The sequence below is a fragment of the Lytechinus pictus genome, chromosome 17 (genome assembly GCF_037042905.1).
Source record: "Lytechinus pictus isolate F3 Inbred chromosome 17, Lp3.0, whole genome shotgun sequence".
NCBI lineage: Eukaryota > Metazoa > Echinodermata > Echinoidea > Temnopleuroida > Toxopneustidae > Lytechinus > Lytechinus pictus.
The window spans coordinates 27134205-27159369 of record NC_087261.1 but is presented as its reverse complement, the minus strand read 5'-3'; the positions used below and the strand labels follow the sequence as shown (position 1 = coordinate 27159369).

General features: G+C 38.6%; 1 protein-coding gene across 1 annotated transcript in view; it reads right to left on the bottom strand.

The window, feature by feature from the left end:
* Positions 1 to 10889: 10889 nt before the first annotated feature.
* Positions 10890 to 25165, bottom strand: part of LOC129280933 (DNA-binding protein RFX6-like) — a 31342-nt gene continuing 17066 nt past the window's right edge. Inside the window, exons 13-18 of the mRNA XM_064112361.1 lie at positions 20771 to 20900; positions 18562 to 18656; positions 16862 to 16988; positions 15458 to 15580; positions 14829 to 14939; positions 10890 to 12671 (exon numbers count right to left, since the gene is read on the bottom strand). Coding sequence (XP_063968431.1) covers positions 11983 to 12671; positions 14829 to 14939; positions 15458 to 15580; positions 16862 to 16988; positions 18562 to 18656; positions 20771 to 20900 — 1275 coding nt within the window. The 3' untranslated portion in view covers positions 10890 to 11982. The remainder of the gene's footprint in view (positions 12672 to 14828; positions 14940 to 15457; positions 15581 to 16861; positions 16989 to 18561; positions 18657 to 20770; positions 20901 to 25165) is intronic.

The following is a 25165-nucleotide window of genomic DNA, read 5'->3' as shown; positions in this document are numbered from 1 at the left end:
AGAATCGGGAACAATAGCCAAACAGCCTTCCTTGATAGAAATTCAGAGGGCCATTCGATTGATGGTACTGCATCTCGACTCTCGAAAAAATCACAGGAAAGACAAATACAATAGCCTTGTCGCTAACCATTAATATGATTAATTAATTAGGGAAGCTAGGTAATTTTGCTTTAAAACAAATCGTCATTTGCCCACATAGAGAGAGGGTATAGTACCACAACCTGCAATTAGGAAGTCAGTACTGACAGTCGACGGCAGAAAAATGCTCATGAACGCACCCCCCCCCCCCTCCCCGGGTTGAGTCCTGGTATTTGTATTAAAAAAAATCAAGCCTGGCTGCAGGGATGCATGATACGTAAAACATATGTTTTCAATTGCATTGATTACCCCCTCCCCCCTCCGACATTTTTTACGATATATCTGTAACGCAAAAAGATCGCGCCCAAACGCTTTATGATTTTTTTTTCTTTTAAGATCAAATTCACGACTCGGGGATACACGTTTTCAAAATAACGCAGAATTTTGCAAATGAATGCAGACCCAAAATTGCTCCAAAATGTGACTACGTGTACAAATACTATACAAATAGTGCCTTAGCACCCCCCCCCCCCCACCAAAAAGAAAATCAATTTCATCTTGTTCATGGTCAGAATAAAGTTCCCGAATATTTCAATAAAACAAAACAGTTGGAAAACAAATAAATAAGTTAAGAAATTTAAAACAAAAAAATACATAACAAAATAATTGTGATATTGATTTTTGGTTAAACAAATTTCATCAGAATGATGAAAAATTTATGAGCATTTGAATATTGCGATCATTAATGCTATGGAGATAATTCCATTGGCAATGCGACAAAGATGTGTGATGTCACATGTGAACAATTTTCCCTGTGATGGACTATAAAATAACCCCAAAATGTATTTTTTGCTCTATCCTATGGTGATACAAACTCTTTATCCATAATGTATTATTTACAAATCTGGATTGCATGCCCTCCTATAGACAGAATACATGATCTACTAATAGATGTGATATCAGTGGAATATATAGAAAAGTAATGGGGAAAGTTGTTCACATGTGACATCACACATCTTTGTCGCATTGCCAACTGAAGGATCTACATTATAATAATGATCTGAACTTCAAATGCTCATAACTTTTTTATTTTTTACTAATTTTTCTCAAAATTTCGTTGATATGTTTTTTTTTATTTTTCTGTTCTCACACAAGCCATCTTGTTTCAAAGGTTTCATTTTCCTTTAAGCAGCATGGAGGTGGATCTTTTATCACCTTTTAGAGAGCGAAGCTGGCTCAGTCGGTAAAGTGTCTGCCCGTCGAACCAAAGATCGTGGGTTCGAGTCCACCCTGGGCGGATGACTGAAGCCAGTGCGTTGTGTGTAACCGTCCCTCCCCTGTTTCATAGATTCAGGCTACATGTATGTTACAGTGGAAAACCCTCCGTCCCTCGGATAGGTCGTTAAACGGAGGTCCCATGTAGAGGATAGTCAGAAAGTGTGGGGGGAACCCCGGTGTAGCTGTGGTCCACCTGCATTCCCCCAACCAGTTGGGAGGAAGAGCGGGTCACAGTTCTGTGTGCGCCCTTCTAGGCGACCCAGATTGGCTGGCTCCTCCTAAAATGCGCCTTTGAATGTCTTTGACAGATACATGGCACTATTACAAATGCTGTGCATCATCATTACCTATACATCGCTGAGCGAAACGCGATATTGAAATAGATGATTAAATCTTGATTGAATCACTCACCTGGAAACTGACAAACTCGACGTCCTGGTGGGATTCCCAGTTTGCCCTTTCCCCTGCACTGTGCATCCTCGGCACTGGAAGCTGGGATCAGCTTGGGAATGGTCTGGACCATGCGACTGTTCTTGTCATGTTTCTCCGTGCATTGATCAAACATCGGAAGTGTGTAGTTGAGATTGTATCCATCCGTGCAATAGACTCCCTGGGAACATTCTTCAATTGATTGCGAAGACGTTGTAGACCCTCGAGCATAAATGGTTGAAGATTAAATAAGTACTTTGCATAAGCCATTTCGTAATTGCAATTCGCGGACAAGATTGTGATAATAGCCGTTAACATATAAATAGTGGGGTCTCTTGGCGTGATTATTCATAAGATACCTGCTATCTCATTTAACGGTCAAGTCCACCCCCGGAAAATGCTGACTTGAATAAATAGAGACAATTAAAACTAGCATAGTGCTGAAAAAATCATCAAAGTCGGATGTAAAATAAGAAAGTTATGACATCTTAAAGTTTCGCTTATTTTTCACAAAACAGTGCTATGCAGAACTAGGCGAGTCATTTTTTTTTTTTATACATGTTATAGATTTGACAATAAGGATAAACTTGACTGAAACATATAGCATTAAACAATGCTAATTCCCAATGTTCATGGAGGAATTAAACATTGTATCACTTGACAATGAGAAGATAATTAGAATATTTCATATAATAAAATACAAAAGAAATAGTGAGTGGATGACGTCATAGTCATTTGCATACCAGCCAGGATGTGCATATAACTGTTTTGTGAAATTAAGCGAAAGTTTAAAAATATCATTACTTTCTTATTTTACATCCAATTTTGATGAAATTTCCAGTGTTATGCTTGTTGGATTTTCTCTTTTTATTCAAATCAACTTTTTTGGGGTTGGTCTTGTCCTTTAAAAATAACAACAGTGTCATTCATGTTTGGTACTTGGCAACGGATCAAATGATAGCCAGTGAGTTAAAACATGGACCTACTACCCTGACGAGTAGGTTCATGGTTAAAAGCGGACATTAATGCAATAGGTTTCCCAACGTTAAATTAATATAACCTAGAAAGTATTGTCACCTGGTATGTGCAGTGGTCCATTTATCAGAGTCGAATATCGCAGATAGGTAGACTGATACCATACCAGCATAGAGCTATAGCTCCATGATACCAGACAAGCTTACATAACATCTTCTTTTAAAGGTCACTTCAGAAAGTTGCTCGAGAGCAAATTACGAATTATACTTTTCTCTTTCTTTCAACATGTTCATGCAGTGTCGGATTCATGTTAGCGGATAATTGGGCGAGGAGCCTTGGCCTTCAAATCCGCTTTTGTTTAGCTAATTAGTCAGCTTTTTCGAACGGGTGAAAATGCTACCCGGTTAGTGGAGATAATAGAGACTTTTCGCGCCGTACGGATTCAAGAATAGAGGAAGTTTTTCTCAAATGCCTTTCATGACAAAAGACAACCAAAAAGTCTTGGTCGAAAATTGGTAACTCAAATTAGCAGTGAAGTCCTTGACTCTGGACAACGATATTTGACATTTTTGTCAGCTCCAAAATTTAGGGGAGGATGTTGTTTCGGTTCTAAGTACCAATTTTCGACAAAGTCTTCCCAGATGTTCTCTGTCAATGACGGTCTTTTTCAATTCACTGTGTTCTTGAAGAATCCGTACGTCGTGAAGCAAAAATTGCATAAGAATACATAAGGGAAAAAACTTCAGGTGGGTATATTTCCTGGATCAGCAGCTTGTATACATGTATATCTACTGGTTTTCCCTCTACAACTCCGCATGCTTTGGATAGAAAGCAAACCCGGTTTTTTTTTTGGGGGGGAGCAAACTTGTTGTTGTCACCTGTGCTACAAAATTTCCTGGGAAAATCATAGCAATTAGATAAAAAAAACGCCAACATTTCTCCTCTTCTAACATATTAATACATCAGACACGCTTACACACATGCTTGCGCCCACGCGCATCCGACCGCACACGCACACACAAATCCTCACACGCAGAATCACTAAACTGATATGTAAAGCAACCTTTTATCATTTTTTTTTTCAAAGTTTAATAGCTGGAATATAATATAGAAAGTCTTTTCCTTATAGGCTTAATCGGTTTGAATTACATATCGGCCCAATTTCAAATTTGCAAATTTGGTTTAGCATTCGGCATGTTGGAAGCAATAGAATAGAACATCGTTTGCACAGAAGACATTTGTTTTTACTGGTCCAAAATTATGGAATTCTTTTTCAAAGGATATTATACAATGTAATTCAATACACAATTTCAAAGGAAAACTTAAAAAATATCTTCTGAATTCATATTAGATTATCGTTTTTTCCCAAAGTAATGTAATTCAGAACTTAATATGTAAATGTGTTTATTAATTTATCTTTGTATATATGTTTAATCGTTCTTTGATTTCTGTATACAGTGTATACTGAATCATTTATTTTTATTATTATTTAATTTTATTTTTATTTGTTTATTTTTTTATTCATTATATATATATATATTGTTTATTTATTTATTGTATCCTATTTTGTATTCATAAAATTTACTTATAAAAGGGGGCCTTCACCCTACAAGCTCTGCTTTTTAGTTGGTCTCCTTCCCTTTCGATTTCATGGTATTATTGTATTATAAAAAAATGATTTAAATGTTATATTTTGTACATATGTATATTGAACTATCATTGTAAATGTAAAAAGATTGAAAGAGAAAATAAATGAATTGAATTGAATTGAAATTAACATCTACATGGCTTCTACCAGCTAAAAACAAGGGTAAACTGCACATGAGAATTATTTACCGTTTATCAGCAGAAGGGCCAGGACTGTAAGCAATCTATCAAGCCCCTGTTAGAGTTTCAGGAGAGAGAAATGGAATCGATATGATGAAGGCAAACATTTCAACTTGAAAAATCACTTCATAATGAAAATGAATTGCGTTGTGGGATTTAGGGATTTCGGTGCTTAAAAGATTGAAAAATATTCCTGTGTAAACATGTTCAAGAGGAACATGTAATAATAATAATAATGATAATAATAATAATGGTGGCTATTATAGCGCACAGGTCCACCTTTCGGTGCTCATGGCGCTTCAGGAAAAATAAACACAACACACACACAACGATAGAAAACGAAAAAGAATAGCTGAAATATAATGTAATAGAAGATACATGTAGTGTTGATTCATATTAATAGCGTGCAAATGATACTTGGTGACAATGGTGGTGGTGGTGGTGGTGGTGGTAATATCTATATGAATAATAATAAACAATATGCGTCTGAACATTATTTTGAAGCGCTGTAGGGCGATTCCATACGTGTCGTATGGGACATTTTGGATTAAATTTTTACTCTCTAAGCTGAATGCTTGAGCAATAAAAAAAAAATTGTGTCAAAGATAAAGATATAGTGGGTAGTCATGTGAAAAACTAATAACTAACAAAAAATGTTTGATTTTGGGTGGAAAAAAATGTTGTTTGTCCTACGGGACTCAGAAATGTCCCGTACGACACACAACATTTTCACCTCTAATCCACCACTGATACAGGATATTTTTGTCGGTTACCATTTTTTTACATGACAACCCAGCATTACTTTATTGTTACCACAAAATGAATTGAAGTGCCTCGTTTGTTTGGACAGCAGGTTGAAAAATGTTGTGAAAATGGCTGATTTTTCTAGCATGGAATCGCCCTGTTCAGATTATTATCCCGTTCATCGGATTTTGGCATGCCCAAACCGTGTATGCCCACTCTACCTGGAGAGTAGGCCCTTTCCCAAGAATATGTATTAGAATATTGAACACTGCAAAGCCAACTTAGCCAAAGCATCCGAATCTACTCGTTAATATGGATAAAATATACAATATATTGTAAATTAACTTGATTAATTTTCTACACAAAAAATAAACATCGATAAATAATCCTTCAACTCGAAAACATTTATCTGAAGAGATGATTTTAATATAATTCCCATAACATGATAAATGTTTTGTATAAATGGGACTTAGTGCACAAAAATGATGAAATAATTCGTTCTAGACTTATGCTTTATAAATGCAAACATTTTCAATGCAGAAAATTGCATTCATTATACAATTAATAATTACCAAACAACTGACAGAGAAATAATGTCTTGATCATGTAACGTAAACATATTCATGACAACAAATTGAAAAACATAATTCCGTCGGTGGCCTACTCATTCAACTTACCATTTTTGGAGGTTGATCTGTACCTGAACGTAGTCCTGTGCTCTTTTTGTAGAGTCGGTCCTTTTTTTACCTCCTGGGCGTATCAGTAACAACACAAAAGCCCAATTACATACGCTTATTCTATACTTCTTACGCAACCTCCACACAACTCGTCAAAACTTACTCAGTACTTCTTCATGATTTCAACTTAAAACCTTCAATGAATTGCGGCCCTTCCAACGGCGCCGTTGATCTCCGACCTTAGCGGAGGAAGAACACGATAGAGAGAGACAATTTTTAACCGTTTGATGATAGATGAGAATAACTTGATATGGTAATACAACGTACGGCGACGAGCCTCGCGTCATTCGATCATTTCATTAATTTCATTAGTCGCAAAAAGTCCTCATTGAATTCACGGAACACAGGGGGGGGGGGGAATCAGTCCAATTGTTCAAGCTTTTATCGGCGGCTTCTAATATCTGTGGGCATAGCAACATGGTGATTCAGTTCGCTTTTCGTCTCCCAGTCACAGATGACGCCAAACAAATGATAAATATGATTAAAAAGTTAAATAAGGAAATGAATGTATTGCTTTCAGCAAAAAAAGCGACTTTCACATATCAAACCAGATGATTCATTTTCATACCATCTTTACTCTTTCTCACAAACGAGTCACATTACATACACACATATGTACACACATTTACACACGATGAAGTTGATCATAATTGTTAATACAATATTATTTAGATTTCTTAAGTATGGTATAAGAAGATAATTTCATTGGAACAATTTTGAAACATTGTAGTAATGATACAAATTGGTACCTAAAGAAAGATAAGGTCGAATGCCTCGCCACAACCTTTGATTTCAAAGCGGTTTTTTTTTCTTCTTCCCAAATCCTAAACTATTTTGTCGGTGTAGAAATTATCAAAGGATATGGCCCAGGTTTGACTTGATTCAACTTTTCGGTAAGGTACTGAGTGCAATATTTTAGCAAACCATCGTTCGACTTACACATAGAAGCGCGTGTTAACACTATTCCGGAATGATTATATTAATTTATTTATGGATGGGATGGAATCCCATGAAATATGAAGATCAATCAACATTTAATGGGTTTCCATCCTTGTCTTCGAGAACAATGAAGTATCGATATCATCAGACAATTTGCGGAATTGCTCATTTGCTTAATTGACCCTGGCCTAAAAAAGATTAATGGCGTCGTGCATTGAGAACCTAATTATGATTTAATGTTAATGTTAATGTGATCATTAAAAAACAATGGGATTTTTTGTAATCATTGTATTATACTTCCGAACGAGGCTTATGTTGCTCGATCCCTCTATAAAATAATAATAACTCTTATTAGGGATAACGACTTCATCTACTAGCTCATTTCCAAGCGGGTCTTGCATTATTTTATCATTACTCTTTTCCATTCTCAAAAGTCGAGAGCGGCACAAAATGGCTGAAGGTCCCATTTTTCAGGTCTAATTGGTATGACTCGATTGGGGATGGATCCCCCAAGACCGTCCGTTAATGAGGCGGTCGCTCTACCACTAAGCGTCCATGCCCGATTTTGTTTCTCTTTCTCGCATGCTTTCTCTCTTTATTAAGTCGTACACACATTATACACACCCACCCCTGGTCCAGGGGAGTGTTTCATGAAAGGACTTGTCAGACGTTTTATCCAACAAGTCCTGTTTTATCCGACAGTTACCATAGTAACAGTGTCTCTCAGCCAATCAGAATCAAGGAAAGATGTCAGATCTGACAACTTGTCGGACAAAAATGTTGAGGAAACACTCCCCAGATTGGACCTTGGTATATGGAAGTTCCCTTTCCCAAAGCTAACATAGAGGGCACATGTCTCCCAATCTCCAATCCACTCGAGGACGCACACCACTAAAGGGATATGTAATGGTCGGAAAAAATATTCATATCAAATCAACGGTGCATATCTGAACAAATTTTTTTCATATGGGCATAGAGAGGGATTAATTTGTCAATGCTGGATTTTATGGGAACTTAATTAGTTGCCCGAGAAACCCTGTGAGCACTGTGAATGCATCCAAGTTTGCATGTAGTCTTGGTTTGATTGAGCCCTTGTAGCGCAAAATATGCTGAAAACCCCCTATTTATATTTGTAGCGTTTGAAGAATATTGGATGAACTACCAATTCAGGAAGGTGTGAATGGTGTCATTATTAAGACTTCTTTTTGGCGATTTTTTCAAATCTCATTTTTAATACATGAGTCAATGGGGAAATAGTGGTGTGTGCCCTGAAAGGAGGGAAGATGAGTGGATTGGCACTGGATTAGAGATTGGGAGACATGTGCCCTCTATGACAGGGGGGCAGGGGGCAAGTTGCCCCCCTGGCGGATTTCACCGGGAAAATAAAAGAAAAACTGGAAGAAAAAAAAAAAAAGGAGGGAGAAAGAAAGGGAAAGAGGAAGGAAAAGGGAAAAGGAAAGGAGGAAAGGGAAATGTAAAGGGAAAAGAGAAAAGAAAACGAAGGAAAAAAAAAATTAATGGAAAAGGAAGGAAAGCGGGAAAATGTACGAAAGAAGAACATTTGAGGAAGGAAAATCATTCCGAAATAGGCCTATGTAATGCAATAGCACGGTGGGAAATAAATTAAAAGATGAAAAAAAGGCAAACAATAGCGGGAAACGAATGTAGAATGTAATTGGTCAAAAGCTAAATTGGAAAACAAAGAATAACACGACCGGGCTGCCGATGATTGAAATTAAAGAGCGGGAAGAAAAATGGACTGCATACAGCATTGTGCTATAAGCTTGATAAATTTTATGCAAATAAGCTACCGGGGCTTTGCCCCAGACCCAAAGCAGTAGGGGCTCTTCATTTATAACCTTCAAATGACTCTATAACGCCCCCGTTCAATCACGTTCAATCACTGGATTACAGGCGCGGAGGAGAAATTATAGGAGACAACGTATAATGAAATGAATGGAACCAATGAAATGTGTTATTTGCTTAATATAATGGAAAAATCGATCACATTATTAGAATTTAAATATACAATAGACATTTTTTCCAGCTCGCTTTGCACGCTGGCGACCTTTTACAAATTTTTCCCACATTGCTATGTTTTGCCCTCTCAAAATATTTGGTTCATACGCAACTGGGTTAAATAAATGTCTCGTGTAAAAGCTATATTCTGTATATGCCCGCGTTTTGATTAAAAATAGCAGCAATCTTCGAGGTTTAAATGGCTCTGATATCAAGAACAGCACTGCGTATGGAAGGGCTGGGTCATGCCCCCCCCCCCAAAAAAAAAGGAGGAAAGAAAAGCAAAGGAAAAGTGTAGGATATGATTTTACTTACTGAATATAATGTCAAAAAATAGCTCAAAGTTAGTTTCTCATGAAAAGGTGATTTTTTTCTCGCTCGCTCCGCTCGCTCGGGATTTATAAAAAGCAGCTTTTTGGCACGTTTGCTATAGTATACTGCGCCCCTCGTTTTTTTTTTTATTTTTTTTTTACTCTCCACGCTACGGCCGTAAAGAATCCTGTTCACAGTGGCGTACAGACCACAAAAAAGGAAACTGAAGAGAGAAGAGTTAAATATATTATTCTCTGGATATCATTTCAAAATCTATCACAAAATTGGATTTTTGTATTAAAAAGGTTAAAAAATTTTGCTCGCTCGCTTCGCTCACAACTCTTTTTAAAGATAAATTCTGCCCGATACGCAATATCTGGCCTTCTCAAAATAGTCGCCTCATTACACCATTACGCCTGTTCATACCATGATATGACCGGGAAATTGTTGGCTCTTGCCTTCCTGGCCACCGACCCCTGTTACGCCGCTGCCCCCCCCCCCCTCTGTTTGCTTCTCTCCATCTCGGTCTTTTCCACTAACATGCACTGATCGAATTCGCTCTCTCTCTCCCTCTCACACATTAGTCTCTTTTTCACTTCATTATTTCTCACTCACACACACCCTCACAAGTACTCTTACCAATATCCTCCTGCAAGCATAGTCACAAATACACACACGCACACATCCTAACACATACCCTGAACAATCTCGGACGCATTTATCATTCATCGCCAAAGTGGGGACGCGTATTAGTGGTATAGACACACACACAAATTAAATTATATCCAGCAATCTGGCTCACTTTCGGACATACATTCGCGCGTTTCGCAATTATAACCGGGGACACTTCTTACCGTCCTACACACACCTTGGCCCGTATTCTGAAGTCAGGTTTAACTTAAACTCAGGTTTAAAGTTGTGGTTTAAGTATGGGAAGCCAAAAGTATCAACATTTTTTATTAAGTTGTACGTTTCTTATGTTTACTGTGCTCTTTCCTGATCCATCGATGGTGAAGACAATAATCTATTTATACTTCCTAGACAATTATGAATGATTTGAGACCCAAATGAGCTGAAATATGATATCTCTACCGTTAGTGATTTATGTAACAATTGGCTATCCATACTTAAACCATAACTTTAAACCTGAGTTTAAGTTAAACCTGACTTCAAAATACGGGCCCTTGAGTTTAGTTGGCCAAGCAGAAACCCTTTCTTTTACAAACCTTGAGCTTACAACATGAAATGGTTTGAAATGAGAATAGGAATTATTAGGCATGGTTGTCTGAAATGGGGACGTCTCCGGGTGTATTACAATTCCTGTTGTAGTACGTCCACGGTTGGTAGGTAGAAAGGGAGAAAACCTCCACAGAAATAGTCAATACAGACTCATGTCCTTTCATTCCACTCCCTCACCCCACCCCCACTCCCCCCACCCCACCCATCTCTCTCTCTCTCTCCATCTCTCGTGTCTTTCTGTCTTTCACATCCCCTCCCATACTCTTTCTCTATATTCCCCACTCACAAAGATCTTTTAAACAACAGTTGTATGGAGTTGACATCAATTCGCATTTCTATTCACTTAGATTTCACTCACATTTGTTGACAAAACAAATGGATTATATTTACACTTTTTGGTTGTGGATCATTGTTGTTTTCTCATTGAATGAATATCACTTTAATAACACTCTTGACAATCGGGCCTCTTCACCAAGCCAATTGTCTTTACTGGTTTTCATGACATTATCAAAAGTAGCGTCACTTTTGTCACGGTGCACAATGAATTCTAAAACTCAGTTAATGTATTGAAAATGTCCGTCAAATGGCAACGAACAGCTAGGAGGTCTTTGCCGAAAATTGGCGAAACGAAAAAGCAGTTTCGTTCGACAGTGTTCTACCTTTCGGAGCTATCGAAATATGAGAAATATTTTGTTTGTCCAGAGTCCAGGACTAAGCTGCTATTTTAAGACTTCTTGGATTTTCATAGTCGAAAATTGCCTATGTCAATAAAGTTTCTATGTTCCGCGTTGCGGAAGCGAAGACCCCCTTGTATCATTACACGAAAACAAAATGTTAAAGTCCAGCCAACCAAACCGATTCAAAACCAACCAATGGTTGGTCTAGACTCTAGAGTCAATAGTCTCGGTCTAATATACATCTTCGTGAATCACTGATCCAACTTATTCTTGTCTATGGAAAGCCAACGATTCCATAATTTGGCATAAAGAAGTTCAAGAAAATTCTTACAAAAAAAACAATCGGTAGGTAACTTCAGATATGATCATCAACTCATATAAGTATATAATCTTCCATGCTCTGATACTTGGGCATTTCCCGTGTTATTTTTTAGACCATAAAACAAGGTGTCACTGGTTCCCGATATTTTTAGATTTATCTAAAAAAAAATAGTACATGGATACAAAAAAATGTCGATCAGTTGAAATCGAATCAAGAGGTATGACGATCACCTTCTGAGAAATTATCATAATCCTGCCATAATTTAAATCCTCCTTCAGATATTTTTAAGTAGTAAAGTACTGGGTGTACTACTTTCTTTATGTGCAACAACGCAACATGATCTGTAACTGGACCCTTCGATCAACGTAAACTATCTGTGTCCATGATAACCTGACTGATCAGGTGACTAGTGATTAGGCATGGGTGGGAAATCACTTGGGAACGGTAGGTTCCTAGCTACACCATCGGCTGCTTCAAACCTATTCATGTTATTTGGAATCATCATTCCAGTTGGAGCGTATCTCCCTGTTCGATCGTCAACGAGTGGCTGGAAACCAGGAGTATTGAAATTGCGGTAATCACGCGATTGTTCTGGCGTCGAGAAATGCATCATGTTTCCGTAATGAACCGGGGCTGTCGGGCCAGGTGAATCAGTGTAGACGCCGAAGCCAGTCGCCGAGTTGTTCCAAGAGGCAGGCAGGGGAAGGTGTGGAGGAACCACGGGGTTGGGGAATGTCGTCTGGGGGTAACTGAAGGAACCGACTGGGATAGAGACACTATGGTGCCCGTATTCAGGCGTAGGTCGTTGATTTTGGTAGGGGATGTTGTATGACCTCTCTGGTTGGCCGCCGTTTGTGTCGCTGTAGTAGTTGTGCCCTGGGATGTTTTGGTGCAGGGGAACGTGGTTGCTAGTTGGTGCGGTTGCTTCCGGGTTCTGGGGGTAGGCCGGCGGATACGACTGCGAAGGATTGCCACCTACTTGGTCCCTGGAATCTTCGGAGGACATTCCCGATGCATCTCTGGTTGATTCGGTGTGATTTAAACAACTGCCATGACTGTGTAGTTGTTTGTTCTTCAGTAGGTCTGGATCAAGATCTGTCGTGTAGAACAAATGAGACCGTCATTGACAACTTGGACATTTGACTATTATAGGAGGTACGTGGGTTTTGTCAATGTAAACATCGTAAAAGATTGATAAAAGAAATAGCATCGTCAAACTCTTAAGCAACCGAGGTATAGACATAGGCAAACAACACTCTTCCTCATTTTAGTCCTACCGATATACTAATGATGTTCCATGATTCGATCTCAGGGTCCCATTGCATAAGAGTTACTTATATAGTAACAACGCTCAACAGCCGATCTAATTCAAAGCTACTATGAAAGGTGCTACTGGATAGTGCTCAGAGTTACTATAATAATAACTTTTATGTAACGCGGGCCTTATAGGTACCTTTTCAAACAAGTCTCTCGTAAAATTGTTATGATGATAATTGAAGAGTGTAATCCAGAGAAATTGAAGTCAACGTTTGTACCTTTGAAGAGAAAAGTCCATTTGTCTAACAGCTGTCATGCCGCCTTTTCACACGGTAAAAAATATCGTAATCAGAATGATTCCAGTGAAAAAAGAAGACTAATGACGATTTTTTAGCAAGTGTGAAACCAAACTAGAATCACGAACGCTAATTCAAATTCTACTCCGTAGGTGAATTCCGGTTAAGTTTAACTCAAACTACGGTACGAATTTTCCGTGTGAAAGGTCCGATGATTCTAAAGACGAATTGCAATCATCATTACAATGATGATTCAAGATTCACGTGTGAAAAGGCCCCAAAATTTTCTGTGACAATGGGTAGGTTAACAAGGTGTGCAGACACAGACTTTGGTTTTCGCAATTCGCATTGTGCATAATGCAGAGTATGGAGTAGTGAGAGTTTGGAGTCTAGTCGTCACTCTAGACATGGTATAGTTGAAAAAATGTCAAATTTGAGTCTGTGTTTGCAGACCAATGTTAGCACTAGCATCAATATGTCTCTCACATTAAGGTTACAATCAAGATGCAAGATGCAATGTAAACGATAATACAAATTTGCAATTGTAATTGTTGATAGACCCCTATTGATTCAAATCTTGTGCGTGAGTTAAAAGATCAGTTACAATCAAGATGCAAGATGCAATGTAAACGATAATACAAATTTGCAATTGTAATTGTTGATAGACCCCTATTGATTCAAATCTTGTGCGTGAGTTAAAAGATCAGTTCCACAATAATTAGGGTAATTATCCAGGACAATGTTAATCTGTGACAAAACTCAATTTATTATTAATCAAACGTTAAATACGCTGGAGATCCATTTTGTAGCTACAAAGACTGTCAATTGAGTCATCATCCTCATCATCGTGACACATCCATCACCTATCGTTATCATTGTCGCCATTGTCGCCATTACCATCGACATCATGATCATCAAGAGCAGCGGCAGCACGACAATCATTATATTTGAAATCATTACTGTCATCGTCATCATGATACTACCAACACCAGCATTATCACCATCATCGTTGTCGTCGTCACCATCATCATCACCACCCTTACCATCATCATCATCACATTTATCACCATCATTATTACCACCAACAACATCAGCAGCATCACCATGATCATCTTTGCCATAACACAACCACGGTCACCACTATATCATCACCATCACGATCATCATGTAATCTCGATGATCGCAAACATAAAATATAAAAGGTGGACCAGTTGCAGTTGGTATATGTGACCGGCCACCCTAAACCAACAAGTCGCCAGGGAAGGTGCTCTATAGCCAAAATAGTAATTTACTCTTCAAACGCTAATGTCAAATTAAGCTTTTCTGAAAGGAGATTCTTCTTCGTGTTGACAGATTTTCAAGTTGTACAGTTGAGTAAAAAAAAAATACAGGAGTTTCTTTGACACAGGTTTTCTGACTACTTGGAAGTTTCGCCGAGATTGTAGCTTACAGTATCTCATGTTTGAGTTAACCCAAAACTTAAAAACTAGTTTTTTCCTATTTCGTTTTTTTTTTAACCTCTCGCGAAATTTCTTCTGCATTCATTCAAATAATTGTGAGTGCTATTGTTGATCAATTATTTATATATCATATTAACGCCAAGGATATGTTTTTCAGGTATAATAAGAATCGAAAAAAATTACTTGTGGTTGGTGCGGTGGCTGGTTACATTTACTTTACATTAATGATAATGGCTTACCATCTTGTGCGTTGGCACTGGTGCTTGCTCGTCTTTTCTTTGCCTTATTGGGTTGGGCGGATCCTGTTTTCCGATTCGATGTCCTCACCATTGCCTTCGTTTTGATAATGGCTGAGTTATCGTAGGAAAAAAAAGGATGGAATATACCGCTAACACAATAAAATTATATTTATCATGTTTATTGTATTTGAAGGTGTAAAAGAGTGAGAAGGATAAAAATGTTGAATTTCGGGGAGGCAGCATAGAAACTATTCGACTTGTACTTTTTTATAAGATAGAAACCTGTACAACCACAGTTGTTTTTAAGTAACATGGGCCGGGGAAGGAGAAACAGGCTTATCTTGAGCCCAGTCCCACCAAATAATGATGATAATTCTAAAAATAATAATGATAATAATAATAGTAAATCAATAAACAAAATAAAATGAAATATAATAAAATATGAGTAAGCCAATATTAAATCATAACATTCACGAATAGAAGGAAAACAGTTTTTTGCTTATTAATCTGCCTTAACTCGACCTACCACCAAGTCAACTTATAATTTGCAAGTTCTAATCAATTTTTTTTCATAAAACTTTTTAGTCTAAGAGAATTTACCAAAAGTAAGTCCTTATTGATAAGTTTACCTGTTTTCTTCATGTGTTGCTGAACGTTTCTCTGGTATCCAATATGAACCGCCTTTTCGTGTTGCGTCTCAATGGTCAGAAGTGCATACTCTTGGAGCATCAAATTCAGTAGATGGAACTTGCCTGCATACAGGTCGAAGTATTATGAAATTGAAATCATGTCAAGATCGAACTGGTTATTGTATGGACCTACTACTCTAGGCTCATGGTTATTGTAATCAGCACTTCAAGTGTGGAAGCGTATTGGTGTAGCGGTTCGGACTCTTGCCTTTTAATCAGAGGGTCGTGTGTTCGAATCCCAACGCAGACTAGCGTCCTTTAGCAAGGAGTCAACAAGATCAAGACGAGCGCATCGTGAAGTAATACATTTGTTGTAATAAACCAATATAACTCGACACTAACCTCGTTTAACTGTTTAAATAAGTATTAAAACTCGAGAACAATCGAGCCTCCTGCCTAAGCCCTTAACGCGCAACTGCTGGCGCTTTTTTTTTTCGTAACCTTGCAAGGAAATATATTTTGGAGGCGTTGGATCAGACTACAAATTTTGGACATGCAACTTTTCAGAGTCTAGTCTTATTTGTTAAAGGAGAATGAAACCCTTGAAACCAGCTGAATCCATATAAAAGAGAAAAATCAAAGAAACATATTGTTGAAAGTTTGAGGAAGATTGAATGAATAATAAGAAAGTTATGAGCATTTGAATATTGAGATCACTAATGCCATGTAGATCCTCCCATTGGCAATGCGACCAAGATCTGTGATGTCACACACGTACAACTCCCTCATTACTTTTAGTACTTATTTCACTTATATTCTCACTTTTATAGAGTCTATCCATGGAGCTATTAAGATAGCTCTATGGTCTATCACAAGGTGATGTGTTCTCTTTATGAGAGGACAAGTACAGAGGTTTCACAACATTATATCATTGATGAATCGTTTGTCATATGATTAGAATATGAGCAAAAAGAGATGTTTTGGGGTATATTTTCAGTGTCCAAAAGGGGAGAGTTGTTCATCTGTGACATCATAGATCTTGGTCGCATTGCCAATATGAGGATCTCCATAGCATTAGTGATCTCGACATTCAAATGCTCATACTCTTCTATTGCTAGTCCTATTTTACTCAAACTTTTGTTGATCTTATTCTTTGATTTTTCTGCTTTCACAAAAGCTAACTTGCTCCAAGAGTTTCATTCTCCTTTAAGATCGTTCAAGGCGAGACAGAACCTGCGTCAAAGGTCTTGACTGCAGAACCGGATATTTGATTGCGTCACCCCAAGAGCTGAACAAATTTCGAATACGTTTAGTGTGCTCATGAATATTCATGAGGCGTAGTCTGACGAAATAAACCTTATTATACCGCTATTCCCATATACCTATATACGCCAATGAACTTACCGAAACTCTTCAGAGCTCTCATTGTAAACTCGGCCATAAGTTTGCCCGTGATGAAAGACCAATTCATGAGGAACTCCGAAGCTTGGCTGTTGAACTGGGAGGGATCGATGTCCGAATCATCATGCGTCTGATACAAGAAAACAAGGTTAGGGTCGGTTTTATTATCAGTCTTTATTCACGATGTGTTGAATAAAGGAAACAGTGGCAGAGGTTTTAGTACATAACAATTACGAAAAAGCTGAAAAACTTCATCAAATTAAAACAAACAAATCTCGGCTTCTGTGGAAGCCCGTCGCACCCAAAGGGTTAACCCTTTATGGTAATTACCTTGAAATAGTGCTCAGCATGCAGCCACTCATATTCAAAGTTGTTACATACATGGAAATGTTCGCATAGTTGTAAGTCTTTGTGAAACGGTTCCAATGGCATGAGGGTGTATATGAAGAGCTCACTTGCAAAAGGGGTTAGGTCCATTTTTTATCAAATTTGATTTTTTGGTCTCAATGTATAGATTTTTAGTAGCTCTATAAGATGATACCAAAGAAAAGTTGAAATTCCTATTTAAAAGTGATCAAAAATGGCAAAGAAAAATCACTTTTTTTTTCAAAAGGGGTTAGGTCCATTTCAGTTTAGTTGCAAAAGGGATTAGGTCCACACCGAATTTTTTTGCAAAAGAAAATTTTTAAAAATATGAATAAAGGTAGATTTCTTTTATACCCAATTTTATGTTGTCATGGTAGGGAATCTTGAAAATTCAGTTTTGCATAAGAGTATGCAATATAGGAGAATAAAAAAAAATGATTTTCTTGGAGTGGACCTAACCCCTTTTGCAAACAAACTCTTCTGAAGAACTCATTTGTCAAAAGGGGTTAGGTCCATTGTTCATAAATTTTATTGTTTTCTGTCTCAAAACCTCTAAATTTTTAGTCGCTTTGATGAAAACAAAGAAAATTTGAAATTTACATGAAAACGTGAAAAAAAATTGGCAAAGAAAAATCACCTTTTTAATCAAAATAGATTGGATTCATTTCAGTTTACTTGCAAAAGGGCTTAGGTCCACAATGATAATTTTGAAAAGAATTTATAGAAAAAAATTGAAGACAGGTAGATTTCTTTTATACCCAATTTTATGTTTACATGATAGGGTAGTACATCATGACAATTTAGTTTCTCATAAGAATATTGCAGTAAGTGAGAATAAAAAACATGTTTTTTCTCAGAATGGTCCAAAGTGGACCTAAGCCCTTTTGCAACTAAACTCTTCATATATAGGATCACAAAATACGTACATGTGAAAATACGTGAATATGGTATGTTTCCCAATTTAAAAAATGCGTTAAGGCATTTTATAGGCCGAATTTCGATTGGCTTGCAAAACCCCCCAGGAACGTAGAGGTATGGCAAGCCAACTGTACAATAATTCAATAAACACTGTTTATCGATAAATATTGTTTTCGATATGTTATTAACGCAATCAAAACATGTTTCATATGAAAATCTTGACAGTGCTTTTCACTTGATACACATTGGGTTTTTTTTCTAACCCTAACCGATGTTTATCGACTTGCCGAGCATTTGACCTGCCATACGCGAGAACACAACAATATAGTTGACGCCCACGATATTATGTCCTCTTTTCATAAACATAGATCAATTAATGTATATTGTACATATTACAAATGCAAGAAACTTTGTGTCACCTTTAGAAGCCTGTCATCAATAACGCAGTCGATCCATTCAATAAACGATTCTAAGGGGGCTTGCTTCTTCATCAACGCTTCGAATTCCGCAAGCACTGAAAATAAATTATAAATTATGATGAAAGATAATACATTTAAGCAAAAGGTAGTGTTTACCCTTCTAAGCAATGTGCCAGCTCTTATTTCAACGGTTTCAGCCTGGATGCACGCATTATTTTTGACTGAGCATGGACCTAGGTCCATGGCATGAGGGAGCTGGTTTACCTTAAAGAGTCTTTGGTACCTCATCATTGTTATATCTTCTGAAAAAATATGGAACCTACACTGCAAACACAGTGCCGTTAAAACTATTATACCAGTTGTGAGTCAGCCGCTCTAATAAGCATCTTACACCATTGTTGCATTAATAGCGTTAGTTCAAAATCCACTAGATTAATGTGTATATTAACACCTCTATGGCGAAACATTTAAACTCCACAGTGTGCTTAACACCAAGCAGAGGTTTGCGATCAACTCACAACACTGACTGGTGTTGTTGTTAACACAATAGTTTCATAGCGTGGCATTAGCCAGAAGTGTGGACTAAGATCCTCGTATCATGTTTATGCTGAACTCAAACCCCTGCAAATAGACACTACGCATATGACGTAATAATTGCATAGCGCCCTCCCAGAGGTGATAGGAATACGCATAAAATATTATAACATGGGGCGGTGACATATGCGCTAGGTCTGTAGTCCAGTTTTTATCTTCGAGAAACATCAAACCCTGGTGTAAAGGCGACCGCACACCTTACGATTGGTCTCCGACCCGATTTCAGAATAAAATGTATAGAATGTTATGCTAATATTGAGACTTGGAATATCCTACTGTGTAATGTTCTAAATCATCGTACGAATACCTATATTCAAATCTGTGACTATGCTATCACCCTTCTTAGAATAAAAGCGAATTTGATATCTAGTCATAATGACGTCATAGCAGTCGTACGATTGGCTACGATTTGAAACTTATTTGGCCTTTACTCCAAAATAAAGGCTTGCAATCTTTCAAAATGGTTATATTAGTATTCTTTCAATTAATTTTAACCTCAAATAAAATGATATGTTCCATTCACATTTCTAGAAAATGAGCAAAATGCGATTTGTTCCAAAATCGGATCGCGAACAGTCGTAAGGTGTGCGGTGTAGAATTTAAATGGGCATTTTACCAATCACTTCGCGGACACTTTCAACAACGCACAGAATCTATTGTCAAAAGCCATTCATAACAAAGGGGGCTTTGTCGAAAACTGGTGAACCGAAACAGCAGTGTCGTCCTGTACTGACAATGCGCTAACAATGCGCTAACAGAGGCCATGTTACAACCGGTAATGTGGCAGCGATGCCCAATGCATATATGCTACAACAATGCATTACTTACACTTTGAAATAAATGTTTTGACTTCACAATCTGAAAGATGTGACTGGGCTTATGTTAGCGCTCTGTTAGGCTAACAACGTTTCTCTGCGGCCGGCACTGGACTCTGATCAATCGACATATTTGCAATTTTTTTTGCCCGGTCCGAATCTTACGACGATGTGCTGTCCCGATCCACCAACTTTCGACAATGACCTCTAATGAGCCCATTGTGGTTTGACGGGCATTTTCAATAGATTTTCAACGTTGCAGAAAGCGTCTGCGAAGTGATGCTAAAAATGCGCTAATGTCAGTCACTTAGGCGAAAATTACTCCATACCTGGGAAGCGTTTCATCAACTTTTTGTAAGATGTAACACTTTCATTGATGCTGATTGGCTAAGAAGTAGTGTTACCATGGTAGATGGGAAATGTCGGATAAAACGTCCGCTATCTCCTTTCATGAAACGCTTCCCTTTTATCATCCTTTTCCTCTCCTCTCTCCTCTTACATCCTGAATCTTTCCTCCCCTTTTCTTCATTGGTGACACCTTGTAGTAATCATTTTTTACTTATATGATACATTTCTTTGTCATCTGTATGCATCTGTGTTGTATTTGAATATTTATTTATGTTTACTTTATATTTTGTTATGTTTCTATTTGTACATGTAAACAGTCACACATTTCAGTCTTTGACTACTTGTGATTGTATTTTGATAGTTTTATCGCAATAAAATCCTATATACTAATGACAAAACATTGACCGGTGTGGTATCTTTTTAGCTGGTGTGACTGTGGTATACGAACTTACTTTCCTTAGATGAAGTCTTCAGTTCTTCTGTCAACCCAGCATGATAGAATGATGTCATAGACGTGATCTCTTGCAGATCTCTCAGCATCTCCGTGATCGACTCGTGGCTTAGTAGGACAAATCGAGCAGTCTAAAAAAAGAAGAAGAAATTTTGTTTGAAAGTACACATTCACCGCCTCTCTGATTCTACATGTACTATATCGTGTAATACTGTATATCTATACGCGACAACTATCAGCATTCCCCCACACCCCCGTGCAGTCTCCACATTCCTATTTCTTTATTCAACCATTCATTTCACTTTATTTTAAATGTGTTGTTTTTCTTTCGTTCTTATTCGTTTGCTCTGTTTATTTTTTGCTTGCATATTCATCCTCCTTTCTATTTATTTCCAGTAAATAATTCAAATTCGAATTTTAAAGCCATCAACACAAAGGCATTATTCAATTAAATGAAAAATGAAATGCGCTAAGTCAAGAGTCAACGCAGTGCAAAAAGAAGCACAAGAAGCCTAGCCGTGATCTGATAACCATGATAAGAAATGCATTTGTCACATATTCTAGATTTTCAATACATTTCCGTTGTCTCAAATCGTGACATCGCACAAAATACGACTTTACGTTTACCAGGTAAATTTGTTATCCATCATTGTCATGTTGCGCTGCATTACACTGTAAAAATACTACATGAATCTATGAAGATATTTCAATGGCAAAAAGAAGCTGCTGAAAACTGCTTATCTAATAAAAGAGAGCCAATGGAGTAAATTAGAAAGTCAAAAAGGGGCCTAAGCTTTCGATCCTAGCAGAATCTTCGTCGGAGGCAAAATGACAAACATATAAAGTGGAACAACCATAATATAGACCACAAACAAGCTACAGCAACACTAGAAACAAGGAGACAAAAGGGGCATTAGTGAGTAGAGAAGACCAATCAGGTTAGTGAAGGGGATGAAAGAAAAGGAGTAGGCAGACACAAAGGGAAGTTAGTGTAAGTAAAGCCAATAAAAGACCTCAAGCCAAGAGGGATTGAAATAATGAGGCAGGCAACATCAAACAGGATCTGGAACAAAACAGTGATAATGGGATGAAAAACAAGAGAATTAGTGAGAGGTGGGTCAAACAGGTTACAAAGAAAGGCTTAATAAACTGGTGCATAAGAGTGGGGGAAAAAAGAAAAAGAATGGGGAACAACTGATAATGTGCAAAAGACATATAAGTATATATGATAAAGCATTAAACAAACTAAGAGAAGAAGGTAAGTGTAAATATGTGTCTATAAGTGATATGTATATAAATATATCCAAAAAAGAAATGTATATGAAAAAATATAGAAATACACATATGGTGTAACTGATATTGTAATCCGCTAGGTGTGACGGGAAAAAAACATAAGACTATATAGTAGGGGAAAAAAAGAAAAAAAAAAAAAAAAAAAAAAAACCTGTGTATGTGAAAAAGAGGAAGCAAATTGCCTAAAAAGGTAAAAGCAAATAAAGAAGAGAGCGGGTGTATTATGAAGAAACCATAGTATACATGTAAATAAGCAAATGTGGTAAATCTAAAAGAGGTGAGTGGAGAAAAAACAAATATATATATATTTATATATAATAATTATTATATCGCCTGAATAAGGAAGGAAAAATTGGAGCTGAGCTTGTATGAGATATGGGAGGAAAGTGGAGTAAGAAACTATAATATAACTATTCAAAAGAGCTGAGGGAAAAAATTATATGTATATATAAATTGAAAGTGGATAGGAAAGAAAAATCAGTCGTTCCCCTCTTGGATGTTCAGGCCATGAGGTTGGGTGGTGCGAAGTCGTCTCATCCAGAGCTTCTCCCTGCTAGTACAGACTGAGTCAGGACGGGTACCTAAAGATTCGATGCCCTGTAGCATCATGTCAGTGATGGAGTGGTTGGGGAGGTTAAAATGGCGGCCAACTGGAGTGTCCAGCTTTGCTGTGTTGACGGTGGATCTGTGCCCGTAGAATCGTTTCTTGAGTGTGGTCTTGGTTTCCCCTATGTATTGTACCCTACAAACTCTGCAAGTGATGAGATATACAACATTAGTGGTAGTGCATGTGATGTTGCCCTTGATTTGGTGAGACAGGCTGATAGAGTTGCTGGTGAAAGTATCGCCCTCGTGAAGGTGTATTTCACATATGATGCACCTGTTGCTGGTGCATTTGAAGGTGCCATGCTGTATGGGAGAAGAATGGTTAGTGAGGGAGGGCACTTCAGCACGAACAATGAGGTCCCTGAGATTCGGTGGGCGTCGGTATGCTAGAAGGGGAGTATCGGGAACGGCCTGTTGGAGACGATCAGAAGTGTGTAAAATGTGGTGGTTATCAAACAGGATTTTGCGGAGAGGGGGTAGATTGGGATGGAAGGTGGTCACAAGCGGTATTCTGTCGGTGGTCTCCTTGTCACTTTTTGGTTTGAGAACTTCAGATCTGGGGAGAGAACGAACTTTGTTAATTGCCAGTTGGACTGCCCTGGCCCCGTGGCCCCTGGCACAGAGATGTTTCTGCAAATTCCTGGCATGGAAGGAAAAATCAGGGTCCTCGGAGCAGATACGGCGAAGTCTGAGGGCTTGACTGTAAGCGATGCCGGTTTTGCAGTGACGGGGGTGGCAGCTGGATGAGTGGAGGTACTGGTGGGTATCTGTGGGTTTAGAGTATAGGGTAGTGGTGATACCATTAGACTTTTTCTGGACTGTAACATCAAGGAAGTGGGTTTCCTGTTGGGAGAAATCAGAAGTGAATTTGATGGTCCTGTGGAAGGAATTGATGTGGTCAATTAATGTATGGAGGCTGTCTTCATCCCTGGTCCAGATGAAGAAAATGTCGTCTATGTAACGCCACCAAATCCATGGGCGACAGGGGGCTGAATCTAACATCTGCCGTTCCAGCTTCGTCATGAAGAGACAGGCGAATGAAGGAGCCATCCGGGTGCCCATTGCTGTACCGAATATCTGTAGGTAGTGCTTGCCCATGAATGTGAAGTTGTTTTTTGTTAGTACATGAGACATCAGAGATTTGATATCGGATATGGGGGGACTGGAATGGCCACTGGCGGCCAAGGCTTCACATGATGCTTGAATACCTTCGTCGTGGGGAATGCTGGTGTACAGTGAAGAAACATCGAAAGTGCCGATGATCGCAGTCTCGGGTATCTGGTCCTTGATGTCATTTAGTTTCCTGAGAAAGTCTGGAGTGTCGTGGATGTAAGAGGGTGCACGTGAGACAAGGGGCTTAATGTGGTAATCAACAAAAAGGGAGATGTTCTCTGTTGAAGAACCATTTCCTGAGAGGATGGGTCGACCGGGGTTGCCAGGTTTGTGGATCTTCGGGAGGAGATAGAAGCGGGCAGGTTTAGCGTTAGTAGGGGAGAGAAATGTGTGGGCCTTCTCAGAGAGATGCTCGTGTTCTTTCATGTCATTCAGTGTCGATTGGATCTGTAGGGAGAAATTACAAGTAGGGTCAGAATCGAGGAGTGCATAGTGAGATCGATTATTGAGATGTTTCATGGCTTCATCGATGTACTGCTGGCGGTCCATAACAACGACGGCTGATCCTTTGTCTGCAGGCTTGATGATGATGTCCAGAAAAAGTCTAATGGTATCACCACTACCCTATACTCTAAACCCACAGATACCCACCAGTACCTCCACTCATCCAGCTGCCACCCCCGTCACTGCAAAACCGGCATCGCTTACAGTCAAGCCCTCAGACTTCGCCGTATCTGCTCCGAGGACCCTGATTTTTCCTTCCATGCCAGGAATTTGCAGAAACATCTCTGTGCCAGGGGCCACGGGGCCAGGGCAGTCCAACTGGCAATTAACAAAGTTCGTTCTCTCCCCAGATCTGAAATTCTCAAACCAAAAAGTGACAAGGAGACCACCGACAGAATACCGCTTGTGACCACCTTCCATCCCAATCTACCCCCTCTCCGCAAAATCCTGTTTGATAACCACCACATTTTACACACTTCTGATCGTCTCCAACAGGCCGTTCCCGATACTCCCCTTCTAGCATACCGACGCCCACCGAATCTCAGGGACCTCATTGTTCGTGCTGAAGTGCCCTCCCTCACTAACCATTCTTCTCCCATACAGCATGGCACCTTCAAATGCACCAGCAACAGGTGCATCATATGTGAAATACACCTTCACGAGGGCGATACTTTCACCAGCAACTCTACCAGCCTGTCTCACCAAATCAAGGGCAACATCACATGCACTACCACTAATGTTGTATATCTCATCACTTGCAGAGTTTGTAGGGTACAATACATAGGGGAAACCAAGACCACACTCAAGAAACGATTCTACGGGCACAGATCCACCGTCAACACAGCAAAGCTGGACACTCCAGTTGGCCGCCATTTTAACC